Source organism: Megalops cyprinoides, chromosome 10 (assembly GCF_013368585.1).
Source record: "Megalops cyprinoides isolate fMegCyp1 chromosome 10, fMegCyp1.pri, whole genome shotgun sequence".
Taxonomy (NCBI): domain Eukaryota; kingdom Metazoa; phylum Chordata; class Actinopteri; order Elopiformes; family Megalopidae; genus Megalops; species Megalops cyprinoides.
Window position 1 is genome coordinate 33,075,676 of NC_050592.1, and position 16,518 is coordinate 33,092,193.

A 16,518-nucleotide genomic window follows, 5' to 3' on the forward strand; every position below is an offset into this window, starting at 1 on the left:
AGCAGAAAGGTGTGTAAAAAGAAATGTTACCCAAATTCAGCCTGCTTTAAAAACAAGACAGAAGGTATCCCATGGCTACCAGGAACCCCAGCCATCGAAGTGGTGAAGTTGCTGGTGTAAAGGGAGCTCACACGATTGGTGCCAAACATAAAGCTCTGGCTGGTCAGAAGAAATAAACCCATATAACCTTGCTCTATAATTAGTTTTGGCCTGTCAGTTTGTTGTAATAACTGTGTGCAACAAAATAATACATAAACGTTGATCCTCCACATGCCAAATATCCTTTTCACATTTAGTCACAAGTTTCTTCTCACTTCAGCTTTGGAGTGCATCTCTTTTGTCATCTCTTTGCTTACATGAAATGATTGGATAAAACAGATTGAAATGATTGAATAAAACAGATTGAATAAAACAGAAAAAGCCCTTTAATTTGTTAATAGTCTCTCTTTTTAAGCCAAGCAGACTCCACTTGAGTTACATTCTCGACTGTTCACTGTACTGACAGAGATAATATAAGCTTTCCTTCTAATAGCAAAAGGTTGCTGTGGATTCCAAAAACAAAAGTTGCACCGCTATTTCAGAGTGTCGTTCTAACAACTGTACTCCTGTCCCATCATAATGGGCTGTGTAGTTGTAATTTGTCTGGACAGATGGGAGCGGGTAGAGCTGATGTGCTTAACTATGCGTTTTACAGCAAACTATTAAAGAGCTCTGCTGTTTACACACAAACATTTGAATACCTGTCTTCGGGCCAGTTTAATTATCCAAACCCTTCTGTTATGTTGTTGTCTCCCAGCTTTGCGTGAGGCGAAAGGGACTTTGTGTTTCCATTAAGATATGGGTGTGACGAGGTGACGAGGAGGCAAAAATACATAATATATATTTAGTATATATATATTTATATATATATCTATATATGTGTGTGTGTGTGTGTGTGTGTGCAAACGCACATCAGTGTGTGTGTGTGTGCATTATGAAGTCTTCAAATGCAACGAATCAAAAAAAGGTCTGTGATGCCTCGCTTTGAAAATCTCCGGGGTTTAGGAGGGGAGGGATATTGGTGCGTTTTATTTTGCATACGACTCATCCCTTGACGTTTGATTGGAGAAAATATTTATGGCAGCTCGCATAATGTCGCTTCTTAAATTCCTTTATGCGCGCATCTTAAACTGTACGTTCAAAAAAATCATTAATCAAAGAAAAAGGCCATTTAGCCCGGCAGAGCCATAGTATAAGGGCTAGTGAGAGGTGGAGAATATTGTATTGAGGGGGGAGGGAAAAAAGGTAGAAAGCAGTAGTGTTTAATTATCTGGACTGTGTACAGGATGCTGTTTTGATTGTTTTAATGAAGCAGCTGGCCTATTGTCTCCTGTTAATTCCTCCATTGTTTTTAGAATATGTCATAGTTCTTTATTCTTTTATCAGGTGCTCTGCAGGAGGACTCAAACAATAGCCCGCATTCCAACAGCATTGGCCACTGCACAAAAGGGAGCTCAGTGCAGACAGCAAGCAGGAACAGTACAAGTCACAAGCCACACTTCCCTAGGCTTGCTCACTTTGAGTCCTGTGTAGGCGTCCCTTATTTAACCTCAGCATACCTGTGTGATAATGTACATGTGTGTCTCTGAAATGCACGCATGCCTGTGAACATATGGTATTGCATGGGATTGTGGAGGCTGAAGAAATGCACACGTAAACCCCAAGCTGTGAAGATAAAACTACGAAACTCAAAAATCCAGTCGCATTTGTTTGGGGTGGCCCACGGCTGCCTTGGCAAGCCCACGCCTCTCCCATAGATGGGTTGTGCCGCCGTTGTAATCATTACAGCATTGAGGAATGTGCTAAACAAAGGTGACGAGTAGGGGTGGTTGTATGGAGAGAGGTCCTTGGAGATCGGCTTGAGGTACAGACACAGTATGTGTCTGCCAGAAGTCTTACAGATCCTAAAACCATGGAGAAATGTTTGAGATCTGTACATGGACAGGAGGGAAAGCATCACCCTATGGAAATGGGAGTACTTATTAACAGATATTATTTTAACATAGCCATGAAGGTGTATAAAACACCCAAGGAACATCAGTACATTCCCTAATTAACATATGTGTTAACAGACCCAGGGGAAGGTATTTTGGAGGCAGTAGGCAGCATCACCCACACATTGCAGTGTATATTACTATGCTGGCTGTGAATCCATTGCTCCTGAACTCGCTGAGCCCAAATTTTCCCAGGAAGCCGCAATGATCTGCCCCCCCATTGTCAATGGCAGTTAGTATCTACCTTGATGGTAACTCCAGCCGACAGCGGAGGAGTTTTGTTATTTTAATTAGAAGATAAAAATTCAAAGAGCCACTCCAGGCACTGTGTGGTGTGACAGAATCAAAACGCTGAAGTGAACAGGCCTGAAGTGTGTTGGTAGTCGGAGCAGATTCGCCAGCAGATAGCCCCCCCCCCCCCCCCCCCCCCTTTAATTCAGTTCACTCCTTAGCTCTCCGCTCTCCTGCAAAAAAAAGACTTTGAAAGATGGCATATTTTAATACTACTTTACTTTTCTGACACATATCGAAAATAAGATACGGTCTAATTTCAAGCCATGTGGCAACCGCTCTGGCATCGCCTAGCATGATTAAATACAGAGCTGAAGATGTGTCTTAGGAGATGCACCAGGAAAAATAATGGAGAACCACCAGGTCTGTAAAGGCACATTTAAAAAATGCATATGAAATTATATCCAGGAAACAAAGAGGCATGGAATGGCACCAATGAGAAGAATGTCTTTTTATATTTCTGGGTTTCTATCTTCAGAGTTGTTAAAAGTGCCACATTTTACTGAGGCATTATGGATTGGCGTCTTGTAAATGAAAATAAGGTCATGCTGTTTGCTGGAAGTACTTCTCCCGCAAGTCCTTCAGTATCCATCAGTTCTGCAGTTACCACACTGAAAGTAAAGTGATAGCCGACCCCTCCGCCTTCTCACCACACCCCCCCCCCCCCCCCCCCCGCCCCCACCCCCCACCTCCAACCCCCACTGCCTCACCCTAATGTTTAAAGGAATGATTCAGTTTGTGTAAACATCTGTAATGAGTTCTTGGACGTCTGGAATTTTTAAAACGGTACTCTTTTCGTGGTACCCCATTACCTCTAATGAACCATTCTCTTCATTTCAAAAGAGTTCAGCTAAAACCTATGGTCTTTCACTCAGAGCTTCTGCCGGAGTGTTTGCACATCTTTGAAAGCTAACAGTGCGGTTTAATTAATTGTCCAGCTTTTCTCTAAAACAATGTCCTAATTCTGCCATTTAGCGCCAGCATATCATGGTTTGTTGCTATCTCACCAGCCAGATTTTTGTAAATAGTCATATTAAAAACTTTAATCTCTTCTGTGGAAAATGAAGTGCAGTTGAAAAGCCTGTCATGTTCTGAGATAAATATTATCTAAGCTAAAACCTTCCCTCTCTCTCTCGGTCTCACTGTCTTAATGAATATGTTCAGAAGGCTCCAGCAGAATGTTTAATCCGAAGCACTACAAGTAAATATGAAAGTTGTCCCAGGTGTCCCCAACACAATTTTTTATATTTACTCTAAACAAAGTCACATATTTTAAACAGTTTTTAAAACTTTGCTTTGGTAGAGGAGGGGCCTGTGGTTGAGTGTCACTTGCATAGTTACCACTTGCATTGCTACCAAATGCTAAACATAGGCCATGTTATTGTCCTGTTGTGTTATCGAATATATTTTAACACAGGGTTATTTTCACTTACCGCTGTAGGACTGAATATTTGAACAAGGGATGTATAGGGAATCCCAAATAGCTCAGCAGATAGCATACCTCCAGCAGCTTATGCATAACACATACAGAAGCTGCCCTAAAACCAAATAATTTCTTCCCTTGTCCCACTAGACAGTCATTTCACTAATTCCCATCCAGATTTGTTCATACATTTAAAATTTTCCATTTTAAACAGACACAGACACATAGTCACATAACCTCCACCTTATGTGGCATGGGTAAAGAACAAAATACAGACAATATTGTTTAATTTAACATTTATTTTACAAGGTTAGTCTCATTGAGGTTAAAAGTATCACGCAAGCCTGGCAAAAACAGCAGCACATGAGGTTTCAGACAGTGACACATTCACAACATTAAACACAGAGCATTGCAGGCATTGCAATATGTTGAATTTATTGTGTTTGTGCTTTGGTGTGTTCAGATTTTGTCTGTGACAAAATTTTGGGCAAACAACTAGATGAGATAAGAGGAAAGAAACTTGCCATGAGGGTTTATATTTAATTGTCTAACAAATACCATATATGTTTTATTTCATACATTCATATTAAAACACATCTGAAATAATACGTGTAATACATTGTGTATGTAGAAATAACAAGTCTGTCTACATGTCCTATTTGAGTTAGTTCTTCGTTCTGTTTCATAATGAGGTTATGTTTACTGTACATGTGGTCTCCTTTCCACTAGCACCACACTGCATTCCTCTTCCACCCCTACAGTATGTGGCATTGTGTTATTTCATAATAGAATTACTTTGAACAGAGAGCAAGATCCTGACAATGATCAGCGCCTACGCTTCAAAAAAAATGAGTCTTATTTCATTGTAACATGGAGCCATTTCTTCTAAGGGACTGAATATCTGAAATTTGACCTTCAGCATTTAGAACATCTCTCTGTCCTGTCTTCAATACACTATCCGCGATAGCATCTGTGTTAAAGAATATAAACCCAGAGATTCCGTGCTGTATCTCGGGTCATTTTGCAACCGCGCGTGCAAAGGAGACATATAAATGCACATTTACTCTGCATCTGCCCACAGGCTGAGTCTGTCTGCTCTGTTGAAGAATTGCATGGGTGACGTCACACAAGTGTTAAGCGCAAGTTTATTTTAGAATTATCATCAAGAAAAAATGCAGAATTTTTCTGTGCACCATAACAACTACAATGTGGTTACATGAGCTGAGGTGAAATGTGAAGCACCAATACCTTATGTTCAGTTAAATGTTGGTTGAACCACAAATATCCAAAAATTGAATGTGTATCTACTACCAGTATGAGATTTTGGCAAATCAGGTACTCGAATGTGTCTAACCACAAAGTCCAAACACAGATTTTTCATACATGGACCAGACAGTCAGCTCTTTGTGCTATTTTGTAAATTGTATTTCTGCCATTGTTGAAGCAGCAAGCATTCTAATTCTCTGGCTCATCATAAAAGTTCTTGAAGGTGCACAGTCTAGGAGAGAGCATCCAGAGTCAGCATAGGAACACAAACAGTACCCGAACCTCCACGAGGGATCGAAGGAATATTGTAGTTGAATATCTAATAGAATCTCTAATGTGTATGACAAAAGGTCACAGTGACGTGATTGGTTCAAGCTCCAAAACGCGCATGTGCTCACCTCTCCTCTCAATGTGTTCCCAGGTGGACAGCTCTGGTGCACCACCACAAAAAACATGGTGGAGGGGGAGGAGCTGGTGGCTTTCGCGGTGGACTTCGACTCCCGGCTCCAAGCGGTCAACCACATGTCGCTGACGGAGGGCATGTACCCAGCGCGGCTGCTGGACTCCATACAGCTCCTTCCACAGCAGGCAGCCATGGCGTCCATTCTACCCACCGCCATCGTCAACAGTGAGTCCTGTCACCACCCCTTCCCCGCTGACCCGCCAGAAATCAAGCCCTCTGTCTCAGATCTCTCCCAGAGATACCGAGGGACATGCCATCTTGCCTTTCAGTTTAAAGCGAAAGGCATGCTAACGCGAGATGTCTAGACACAGTTTCGACTTTTTTGATAACACCTTCTAATGGAGGATTTTAGATAACCAGCTGAAATTAATTCTGGCTTATTTGATGAGCTAATGTAACCCTGGCCAGGTACCCTGGTTTGTTTAGTTGTTGATGCTGTCCCAACACAACAGGGCACCTGCTAAGTGTGGATGGCTCAAAGCTCAGTGGTTCTAAAGCATGCTGATCATAATATGATTAATGTGGCATTCAAATATACTATTGCTTATAAGATCAATTATTCAAAGCCCAAAAATATTCAAAAATAGTTAAACCCCACTTTTCCCTCAAGCACTCCTGCTCTCTGTGTAAATAATGACTCACTGCGGAGATCTGCACTCGCTTATACCTTCAGACTTGAAAATTAACAATATAAATACATAATCTCTTCTCGTAAAAAGTTCCAAGGGTTCATGAATATTGATGAGAAGTACCAATACTGGATTTTTCCTCATTTTAGGTCAATGAGCAACCATTTGGTCATGTCCCTAGTTTCTCTGCCCACTCATGCATTGTCCATCTCTGACCCTGCAGAGGACATCTTCCCCTGCAAGGCGTGTGGGATCTGGTACCGGAGCGAGAGGAACCTGCAGGCCCACCTGATGTACTACTGCAGCGGACGGCAGAGAGAGCCAGAGATGCTGGTGGAGGAGAACGAGGCCGGCCCTCACCAGACACCCAACATCTGCCCCTTCCCACAATGCAACAAAAGCTTTGCCGGGGCACGGGCCTTGGAAATGCACTTAACCACACACAGTGGTGAGTGTAGAGGCAGATTTGCTCAACATTAGCAGAACCTATGGATCTGAAAAAAATATTTACATTGAGGAAAATCAGACTGGGTATTTGAATGTGTTAACACAAAGGTTTTTATCTGCAAGTAAATGTATGTGTACATTAAAAACACTATAAAATGTCTGCTCTTACAAAGCCAGAGTGTCATTTCCAGCTTTATATATTTTTACCCTCTAATATTGGATTGTGTCAGATAGCTTGATGATTTGTGAATATTATTCTGACAAAATGTGTACTATTTACTAGTAGTGTGACAGTACTGCCAGTGTCATAAACTTTGCCTCAGCAATATGCAAATTTTGCTGCCAGTTTCCTCAAGTTTCAGTTTATGGAATTTTTAGCACAATCTGGGGGTTGAGCTTGACATTATGCGCCATTTTTGATCATTGCTGTACTCAACATTAAGGGAAGGCGAGAGGAGAGAATCTGAAAAGTCCCTTTTATCTTTTTCACAGGTGTCAAAATGGAAGAGACTCTCCCCCCTGGCACCAGCTTGAAATGCACAATCTGTACCTACACAGCAGATTCTCTTATTACATTCCAACACCACATCCTCTCTCACCTGTCACAGGCGGCCTTCAGATGCAATCACTGCCATATCAGCTTCCAGAACCACAGGGAACTCTTACAGCATCAGGACTTACATGGGCACGGCAGCAAACTTCACAGAGAGAGCGACAGCGAACACTCCCCCAGGGGCAATGAGGAGAGCCTGCAGCAGACGAGAGGCGAGCTGGTAAACAGGAAAGATGTCCTCCAGAGTCCCAAAGGGGGACCAAACAAGGAAATCAGCTCCGACGCCGAGCTGGAGAAAGGAGAGAAGAAACCAGCGCTTTCGTCCCAGAAGGGCGACGCCCACCCGGGAAGCAAGGCCAGCTTCTCGTACACCCGGATCAAGTCGGAGCCGTCCAGCCCCCGGCTTGCCTCCTCCCCAGTCCAGCACAACATGGGCCCCACATTTCCCATGGGGCCTTTCCTGTCCCAGTTCGCTTTCTCCCAGGACATTTCCGTGGTTCCACAAGCCTCGGAGATCCTGGCTAAAATGTCAGAGCTGGTGCACCGGAGATTGCGGCATGGCGGAAACAGCTACCCGCCAGTGATCTACAGCCCCTTGATGCCGAAAGGGGCGACGTGTTTCGAATGCAATATAACTTTTAACAACCTGGACAACTACCTGGTCCACAAAAAGCATTACTGCAACAGCCGCTGGCAACACATGGCCAAGTCACCCGATTTCTCAAGCGTCTCGGACAAGGTGGCAGAGGCCGTGAGCCCGAACAGCGGTCACGGCTCAGTCAGCATGCTGACCGCCTGCCACCCCTCAGAGGCCGACAGCCAGCTCATGCAGTCGGCCTGCTTGAACTCATCCGTCCTGGACATGATCAATGCGAGCGGCAAAGTGCCTGACAAAGACCTCGCGGGACAGGTGAAGAAGGTCTCCACGCCCACGGGGGCAGAGGAGAGGCTGAACGGCAAGCAGGCAGATGTGAAGAGCCCCAGCACGTCCTTGGTGGACAATGACAACGACCCCAACAAGACCACCTGCGAGGCCTGCAACATCACCTTCAGCCGCCACGAGACCTACGTGGTGCACAAGCAGTACTACTGCGCCACGCGCCATGACCCACCCCTGAAGCGCATGACCGCCAACAAGGTGCCTGCCATGCAGCGGACCATGCGGACACGCAAGCGCAGGAAGATGTACGAGATGTGCCTCCCTGACCAGGAGCAGAGGCCCCCCATGGGTCAGCCAGGCTTCCTGGGTGTCCCAGCACTGGGGAGCCCCTGCACATCGCAGGAGGCTGTGGAGAACCTTGCCGACCGCTTCCACCCGCGCTGCGACATGTTCCCGGGCATGGTCCCCAAACACCTGGAGGCTTCTCTCACCGTCACCAAGTCCATCCTTGCACCCAAATGCAATACGATAGACCAACAGGAGCTTGACGCGCCCATTGATCTCAGCAAAAAGTGCTCCCCACATCCCGACAAGACTTGCAGTTCCCCCAAAAGACTCTTGGACTATCACGAATGTACAGTTTGCAAGATAAGTTTCAACAAAGTGGAGAACTACCTAGCCCATAAACAGAACTTCTGCCCTGTGACAGCTTCCCAGCACAGTGAAATTGGCAGTCTGGACCAGACAATGTTCCCAGACGTGAAAAGCGAAGGCAATAATCCCGATGATGTCTATGATAAGAGCCCTGGGAAATGTGATAAAAATGGAGGCGCCAAGCTGATTGCGCAAAACGGTAGCGTGTTCCCCTCGCATTTAGGTTCCCTGCCAGGGCTCAAGTCTTTCGGCGAGGCTCAGCTCATTCCCGCGAAAGAGGAGAACAAGAATTTGTTTCTGCCCCACTGCCTTTATCCCGGAGCAATAAAGAAGGTGAAAGGTGCTGAGCAAATATCGCCATATTACGGGATAAAGCCCAGCGATTACATTGCTGGGAGCCTGGTCATGCAAGGAGAGCCGAGCACGCAGGAGCCCAGTACAAACGGAGGGGGTGAGGCAGGAAAAGACCAGCCAGCTCCTAACGGCTGCCCCCACCCCGGCAAAGAACCTCTGCCCCTGCTGCCCAAAAACAGGGGAATGGTGATAGTCAACGGTGGGCACAAGCCTGAAGAGCGGCCGGGCACCGTTCCCTCTCAGCAGGAGAATGTGCCCCACAACTCCCAGCCGCCGGATGGTCACCCGTCGCCCACGTGGGTGTCCGAGAACCCAGGAGACTCCAATGAGAACGTGTCGCCCTCAGCGAAGTCGCCGACGGATGAGGCCCCGCCCGCCGCCGGGAAAGGTGTGAATGGATCGGCCCAGGCTGCCGGCAGTGGCAAGTACTGCCGGCTCTGCGACATTCAGTTCAACAACCTGTCAAACTTTATAACCCATAAGAAGTTTTACTGCTCGTCACATGCAGCAGAACACGTGAAATGAAGCTACGCCCTCCCTGTTTCCTTTTAGTTTCTATGTTTTGGGGTTTTTTTGTTTTGTTTTTTTTTTTTTCGGGGTACACCGTTGTGTCTGGAATAGTGCATCATGCAGACTAATATGCTGCTTGTGGACAATCAAGAGAAGCTTCTTCTTTCGTCATCTTAAGACTTAATGCAAATCATCGGTTAAAAAAAAAAAAACAAAAAAAAGTGTAATATTGGTGCCACTTTCACATTTATTTATTTTACAATCAGTATTAATAGGAGTAGTGATCTTAATTTAAATTAAAATGAAATTTATATCAGAGTCGTTTGTAATGTTATTGTATAGTCATTCTTGTGTAGCACACACTGTTTACACTGTAATGTAGATTCAATGATAACAGTAGTCACAGAATACAAAGGAAATGCATTTTAGACACAAAAATAGCTACAAAAGCACTTGTGTATTCTTTTTTGCTGTAACGGTTTTTTGTATATGCCTAAATGTAATCTGCCGATTGAATTCATGACTTTTTGCCTTAACCCACTGTTTTGGGGATAACCAGGCACAATCCCGCATCTTGCATTTTGGCATAGACACTCGGCTTTGCATATGTATGTAGCTGTTTGTCCCTGTCTCTTTAATTCAACTCAGAAATGGATGTTTTAAATGAGGATGGCAGCGATCTTGTAAAGTACTTGTATTTCTGTTTGCCAATATACTTTGGTCTCCCTTTTTAAAACATTGCTCTCAACGCAATACTTTGTAAAAGAGGAAACATTACTGAAAGCAGTATTATAAAAGGGGGACTCGTCAGATCTTATTTGTATCCCATGAGAAAAAAAAAAGAAAGTTGTACAAGAATTATGTTTATTGATGTCGACGAGCAGGATGGGTGGGAGGGGCTGTGGGGAACACTGATGTAACATGATCATTCCAATGTCCTGATTATGGGAGAAAAAAAAATATTTCTTAAAAAAAAGTTGTTGCTATGCATGTATATGGATGGAATAAAATTCCAGAACTGTTGGAAATTTTTATTTTGATGTGGTGTCATAATTAAACTTTGATCCTCAGGATAACCCAGTGTTGTTTTCTTGTCTTTTTTCCTCACTTTCTAAGTTCAGACAGTTGTCTCAACAGTTATGGTCATCGTAGTCTCTTTCCTATGGCACGCGTGACAGGCACTGTTGATTGTTCACAAAATAGTCCTAATTAAGGAAACGAAGTGAAGAGTTTATTGATCTGAATTCATCTACTTTTTGGTTCAAGAGGCCTCTGATGAGTGTCCAAACAACAAAAGCAGAGTTTGAATCTACATGAAAGTACACATTAAAGGGGAAGCATTGTACTTTTATTTACAGATAGTTTTAATACAGTATTAAAAACATAACTTCAATCACTGGTAACATGACCGTTAGTGTATAAACTGTCATGTGAAATTCCATTCTTCTGTTTGAACCTTATTCCTGAAAACATCTTCCACAACCAAAACACAGCGCAGCTGTTGACAAGAAAAAGGCTTGAAGTAAAAACGGCAAAAACATCCTTCCGTTCTTTCAGAAAGTTGTGATATTTGGCACTTGGTCACTGGCTCTGTTGTTTAGACTGTTTCTGTGCTATCATCTTCCATAAATGCTTGCTAATTGCAGAGGGCCTTTTGTAGATCATTCTTCGGTCGGCCCCATGGACACGAATGTGCTTGGCTGAAGGGTACGACTGCTCCAAGAACTTCTTCTGAAGCTTAGCTACCAGCTAAAAGGAAGACACAGAAACTCATTTAGCAAGGCTCACAAAGTTTGCACTGGGCTCCTGCTCAAATACAGCGCATGAACAAACACTGGAAATGAAAGGGAGCCTCACTTGGTTGAGATGAGCGGGTAGTTGTTCGTCAAACGAATCGCCAGTTATCACGCTCACCGAAGTCCTGCTGGAGAGCGGCTTGTATTTAGATATTTCCCTGAAAAAAAAGGAAAACCACATTATGGCTATCAATAACTTTCCTTGACAAAATAACTTTCTGTTTTAACTCCATCTTAAATTATATGTTTCAAATGGAGAAATCTTCGAGTCATGTTCAAGCAAACCCGACAGGGCCTACTTTGTCTGACATTGTAGCAGGGTGCTAACATAGCTCCCCCAAAATATAAAGTGTGTCTCACCTTACTTGAGACGCACTCTCGTTCAGGAAGAAGTGCTCGTCCACTGCGCTGCTCTGGTGAGCCGGGTTGCTGAGGTAGTATTTCTGGCGAACAAGAAAAAGAGAAGAAGCGCAAATAATGATGAAAGTGAACATAAGCACTAAGTTTGATGCTTCGCTCCTGCAATGGGAAATCTAAGAACATTTTTTTCTCCCCCCAAACTCACAAAAAGGTCATCATGAAAAGAAAGCTAAGAAGACAGTGGGGGTGTTACCTTTACATTTGTTTTTGTTTTTTTTTAACAAACTTGAGTGGGGAGAACACAAGGCATACACAAGGCATACATTCCTCATTTATAAATCAAGATCTGACATGAAAGCACAGCATCTCCATAGCAATGTTAATTATTTACCAATTACTAGCTGGCACAGTGGCCTGCCGAACATGACCTTGAGAACGGTGTTTGTTTGCCAGGTTTGAATCTGGGCCGCAAGTCTTCAGCATGTGTGTGTGTGCGCTGTAACCTTCTCTGGTCTGTCTTCAAACCTTTCTTTTTTCCCTTGAGAATTCAAGCACAATGCCTCACTTGATGTCCTTATCTCCCTGGCAACAACTGTAATATTTCAAAAGCTGAAATAAGTCCCTCATCTCTATTGCCATCAAAAAAGTGTGTGGTGAAGGGGGAAAAAACGGGGGTATTTTAATGAACAGTTCAGGCTTTCACCTGGAGCAGTCATCTACGCTGTGCAGGAGACCGAATTTGAATAAATAGCTGGAGCTAATTTTCATCCTCACGCTGCCTATCAGGGAAATGGGAGAAGGAAAAAAACTCCCTTAATTATCATAATCTTGTGTACAAATACAGGTGACGGTGACATTGGAAGAGGTGTCTCTCCCTCCTCACCCTCGCCAGTTGTTTCAGCATTTCGCTGGGTTCCATGGGAGCGCGGATCTAGGACACTGGTTCGGCCGCCCCTCCCTCAAAACAATGGCACTTGAGCGCGGCGCAGTCAATTAAGACGGGGCAGGAGTGCTATCATAGGTACGAACAATCCTCCACGCGAAGCGATTGAACAGTCAAATTAAAATGTCAAAAGGAATTTCAAGGGCCAACTGCCTTCTCGTCAGAACATAAAAGGCGTGCGTATCCATTAAAAGCTTTTTTTGAAGGCTTTTTTTTGTGCGGGGAGACGGCAACCGCTCGCCACAAATAAGGACTGTCGGCTGTAGTTCTCAGCTGCTGGAAATTATTTCATTTGCCTGGGCTGTTTTCTTTGATGAGTCCCTGTGAGCACAGCCTCTAATGATAGCTTTATTGGTGCTTTGATTAAGTAGTGCATCTGTGCACAGCATTCACAAAACTGATTACAATATTACATTATGAGCATTGCGCTATAACAAAAAGTAGACAAACAATGAAGTCATGTAAATCTACTTTAATTTTTGAAAGAACACAGCTAACTTTGCAGATATATATTAGATTGGTCCCTTCAAAAGAGGAAAACAGGAGCACAGCAGAACGATGTTGCTGTGAGGTAAACGTGTTATTATAATGACTTTATGACAGAATGTAATGTAATGTAATGAAGAAATGTATTTCAGTGATACAGGTTTAAACAGGTATATCTGGATCTGAATTACCTACCACATTGTAGGTCTATAAAAAGAGAAAGAAAAGATACTCAAATTGCCATTAGATAAGAATAATCAAACCACAAAGCTACATCAAAACAGTAAACTTGACAGTGTATAATCAGTTCATGATTACTGTATTGTTATTCATATGAAATGTTATATATTATTATATTTCCACAATCCCGCCTTAGTGAAAAAAAATGTTTGCTAGGGCTATGTTTAAAAAAGTCAGTGACATCATTGAATACTTGGCTTCAAGTGTTGTATGTGGTTTGAAGAATTTGCTACAAGAAGAATATTCTACAATTTTTGAGACATAATATCACCATACAAATCCAGGATTCTTAAGAGTCAGTGTAAGACTGAAATTTTATATTAGGGGCATTTTAAATATATCCAGAAACAGGAAAAGAAGGTGCAGAAAAAAGAATAACAGGTGGAATTCAATTATTATTATCATTATTATTATTTTTCATGTTTTGGAACTGCTAAAATGTTTTATGAAATGAAAATTAACAAAGGTGACATCAAGAATAAAGGGTCTCGAAAAATCAGTTTGGAAAGTGCAAAGGATTATTTTAACACAACCCAGTCGTCTCAAGGGGTTTTCACCCTGCATATAGGAATGGATTCATTTCATATTTAATTACATGCATAAGAAATACTTAACACCATGTAGTGGCTTGTCCAGTTATTTCCCAATAAAAATAGATGGAGAAAGATTATGTTAGTGATGATGTATGCATGTTTCTCTGCACACCTGTGCATTGCCTCTGGGTCTTATGCTGAAACAAACCACTTACCTGCAGTGTTTCCACAAGTGAAGACTCTATAGGCTGTGACTGAAACTAAATGCTCCCAGAGACCTGGGATACTCTGGGATATTTAAATTCAATCCCAACTGCAACACACCTGTTACACTAGTAACATGTTACATACAGGCCTAACTGGGTGTAAGTGATCAGGCATTGTTCATTATGGCTGCATGTAATTTGCTGACCTATTATCGACCTCTATTGGTAAAATATTGGTACTGCTGGAGCTGGAGTGTTTTAAGGGTAGTGAAGCTCTAAGACAGTGAGAGACAATTCCATTTCTGGGAGTGCTTCTTCTATTCCCTATTCAAAACAAGATTTTATCTAAGGTGTGTTTCTGATTTGATTGTACATGTAATTCAAGTCAGGTGTAACACTACCATTTTAATCCACAACTGCAAAAAAGAGCTGATTTGTAGAGGCCCTGCACACAATTAATCTCAAAACACTAGCGCAATCTCTATGCAGATGTTCTCTTTAAACATTCCTTTCACATTTTGAAGAAGAAAAAATCCATTCGCTTGAGTCAATCAAGGCTTCAGGTATTACAATTAATATTTGCAGATTTCTGCATGAGTGAAATGACTCTTCTTAAAACCCTCCTGTGTTGAAGCCAATAGCCAGACCAAAAAGCCACAAGTCATTTTAATCAACCTGCATTACATGAAAACTCCATGCCTGTAAAGCCTGCTTTAGATCTCGGATGAATTGTGACTAAGGCAGTAGTTAACTACAACTAGAAAACAGTTACACGTAGTACTGCTTATGATATGAAGACCTTCCCTAAAATGTGGGCTCAGTACATGAAGATGTTCAGAAACATCATTATGCTGACACTAGCACCACCATGTGGCCATACTAGAAGTAGTACTTTGTTCACACAACTGCTGTGATCCTACAGCTGTACACTTACTTGTGTCAATAAGGCCTCCATTTAGTCTAACTGCAGTGAGCTCTGCTACAAACATTTACTGACAACTGTGAGCAAATGTTCCTTTTCTGTGTCCTAAACAACATTAGGAGCACATCAATCACAAAATTAAATGAGAAATTATATGCAAGCAGAAAAATAAGAAAAAAAAAAACTTGCATTTCATTTTGCTTACACCAGTTAGGTCAGAGCGTGTTAGGAATGTAGTTAATGTAGGCATACTATTTTTTATTTTGATATTTGTTGATAAGACCATAGTAAATACTGAGATGTCATAGTCACTACGTGAACCTATGGTTATTGAACTCGCTGAACCTCCACTGAACACTACTTGTTGTATTCATCTGAATACTTTTGTGTGGGTTAAAACCTACCTGTCTCTGGATCATGTCCTCAGAAACGGTTTCTCCTTTGATTGCAGGTTCCATCATGCCCAAGATGATGAGCATCCTGTTGAGGCCAGTGGCTGCCGAGAACTGCATGGCTTGGAGGGAGGGCACCAGGTGTGTGTACCTGCAGGGAATGGCAGATACACTGAGGGGGGAAGCATGGGGGGAGAGACAGCCAGTCATCTCTGACATCATGCAGTGTGTTACAGTAACCTGCTGGGAAACAATTACAGTTTGCTCAGCTGCATGTGTTACATATCAGAAAGACACATACAGATAAGGTTAGCAAAAGCCATGGGGGCAGTGTGTTGTGGTGGTGAAGGCACAAGGACTTGTATCCCAAAGGTCCCTGGTTCAATTCCCCTGTGGGCCACTTCTGTTGCGCCATTGGGCAGCATAGGAACTTGACTTAAGTAAATGTCTAGCTGGATAAATGGATAACATATGAAACTGTAAACTATGTTAAATTAACATTTAGTGATGTACAACAAGGCACCAGGTGAGGAGTATTACGACACAAACTCAAAGAGCAATGTAAAGTGATCCCTGGGGATTCCACAGTAAAGCAGGGTCTCACCGCTGGGAGGAATAACTTATTAGTAATGTCATGAGACTTCAAAGCAGATGAAGTATAAACAATACAAAGTAAACGGCATAAAGATGACAGCCACTGATGTCTGACATAGTTTTCATTTTCCCACACCACCAATTTATACAACTGTGATGTAGGACAATAGTCTGAGGCAACTCAGGCTGATTTCGCTTCACCAAACACTTCCACACATCAGTGCAAAGCAGCTGCATGAAAGCATGTGGGCTCACGGCAAGATGACAACACACACTCACAACCTACAATAAAAACAGGAAAGCACAAGGAAAATATCAAGACAGGCAGGCAGCGGACAGATGGGAAGATCACTGATAATTGCAAAAAAATAAGAATGTGCTAAACAAAACAAAGACTATTGTTATAAACCTTGATACAAGTAGAGTCCAACCCTCTGGCAATGAGAAAAAGATTTTGAGACTTTTTACAAGCAAATGGTTTAAATTTCAAATGACAGTCAGGACAGGTCAGCAAGCAAGTGTACGGCAAGTGAAACCAGTTGT

General features: G+C 42.7%; 2 protein-coding genes across 3 annotated transcripts in view; one reads left to right on the forward strand and one right to left on the reverse strand.

Annotated features, from left to right (window-relative positions):
• The window catches only part of zfpm2a (zinc finger protein, FOG family member 2a), a 137,616-nt gene extending 127,881 nt beyond the window's left edge, over positions 1-9,735 (forward strand). Inside the window, exons 6-8 of the mRNA XM_036539175.1 lie at positions 5,435-5,641; positions 6,329-6,553; positions 7,045-9,735. Coding sequence (XP_036395068.1) covers positions 5,435-5,641; positions 6,329-6,553; positions 7,045-9,518 — 2,906 coding nt within the window. The 3' untranslated portion in view covers positions 9,519-9,735. The remainder of the gene's footprint in view (positions 1-5,434; positions 5,642-6,328; positions 6,554-7,044) is intronic.
• Positions 9,736-10,843: 1,108 nt separating this feature from the next.
• Positions 10,844-16,518, reverse strand: part of si:dkey-122a22.2 — a 32,344-nt gene continuing 26,669 nt past the window's right edge. For both annotated transcript variants that reach the window (XM_036539385.1, XM_036539384.1), the window contains exons 8-11: positions 15,394-15,532; positions 11,660-11,742; positions 11,361-11,457; positions 10,844-11,252 (exon numbers count right to left, since the gene is read on the reverse strand). In XM_036539385.1, coding sequence (XP_036395278.1) covers positions 11,085-11,252; positions 11,361-11,457; positions 11,660-11,742; positions 15,394-15,532 — 487 coding nt within the window. In that variant the 3' untranslated portion in view covers positions 10,844-11,084. The remainder of the gene's footprint in view (positions 11,253-11,360; positions 11,458-11,659; positions 11,743-15,393; positions 15,533-16,518) is intronic.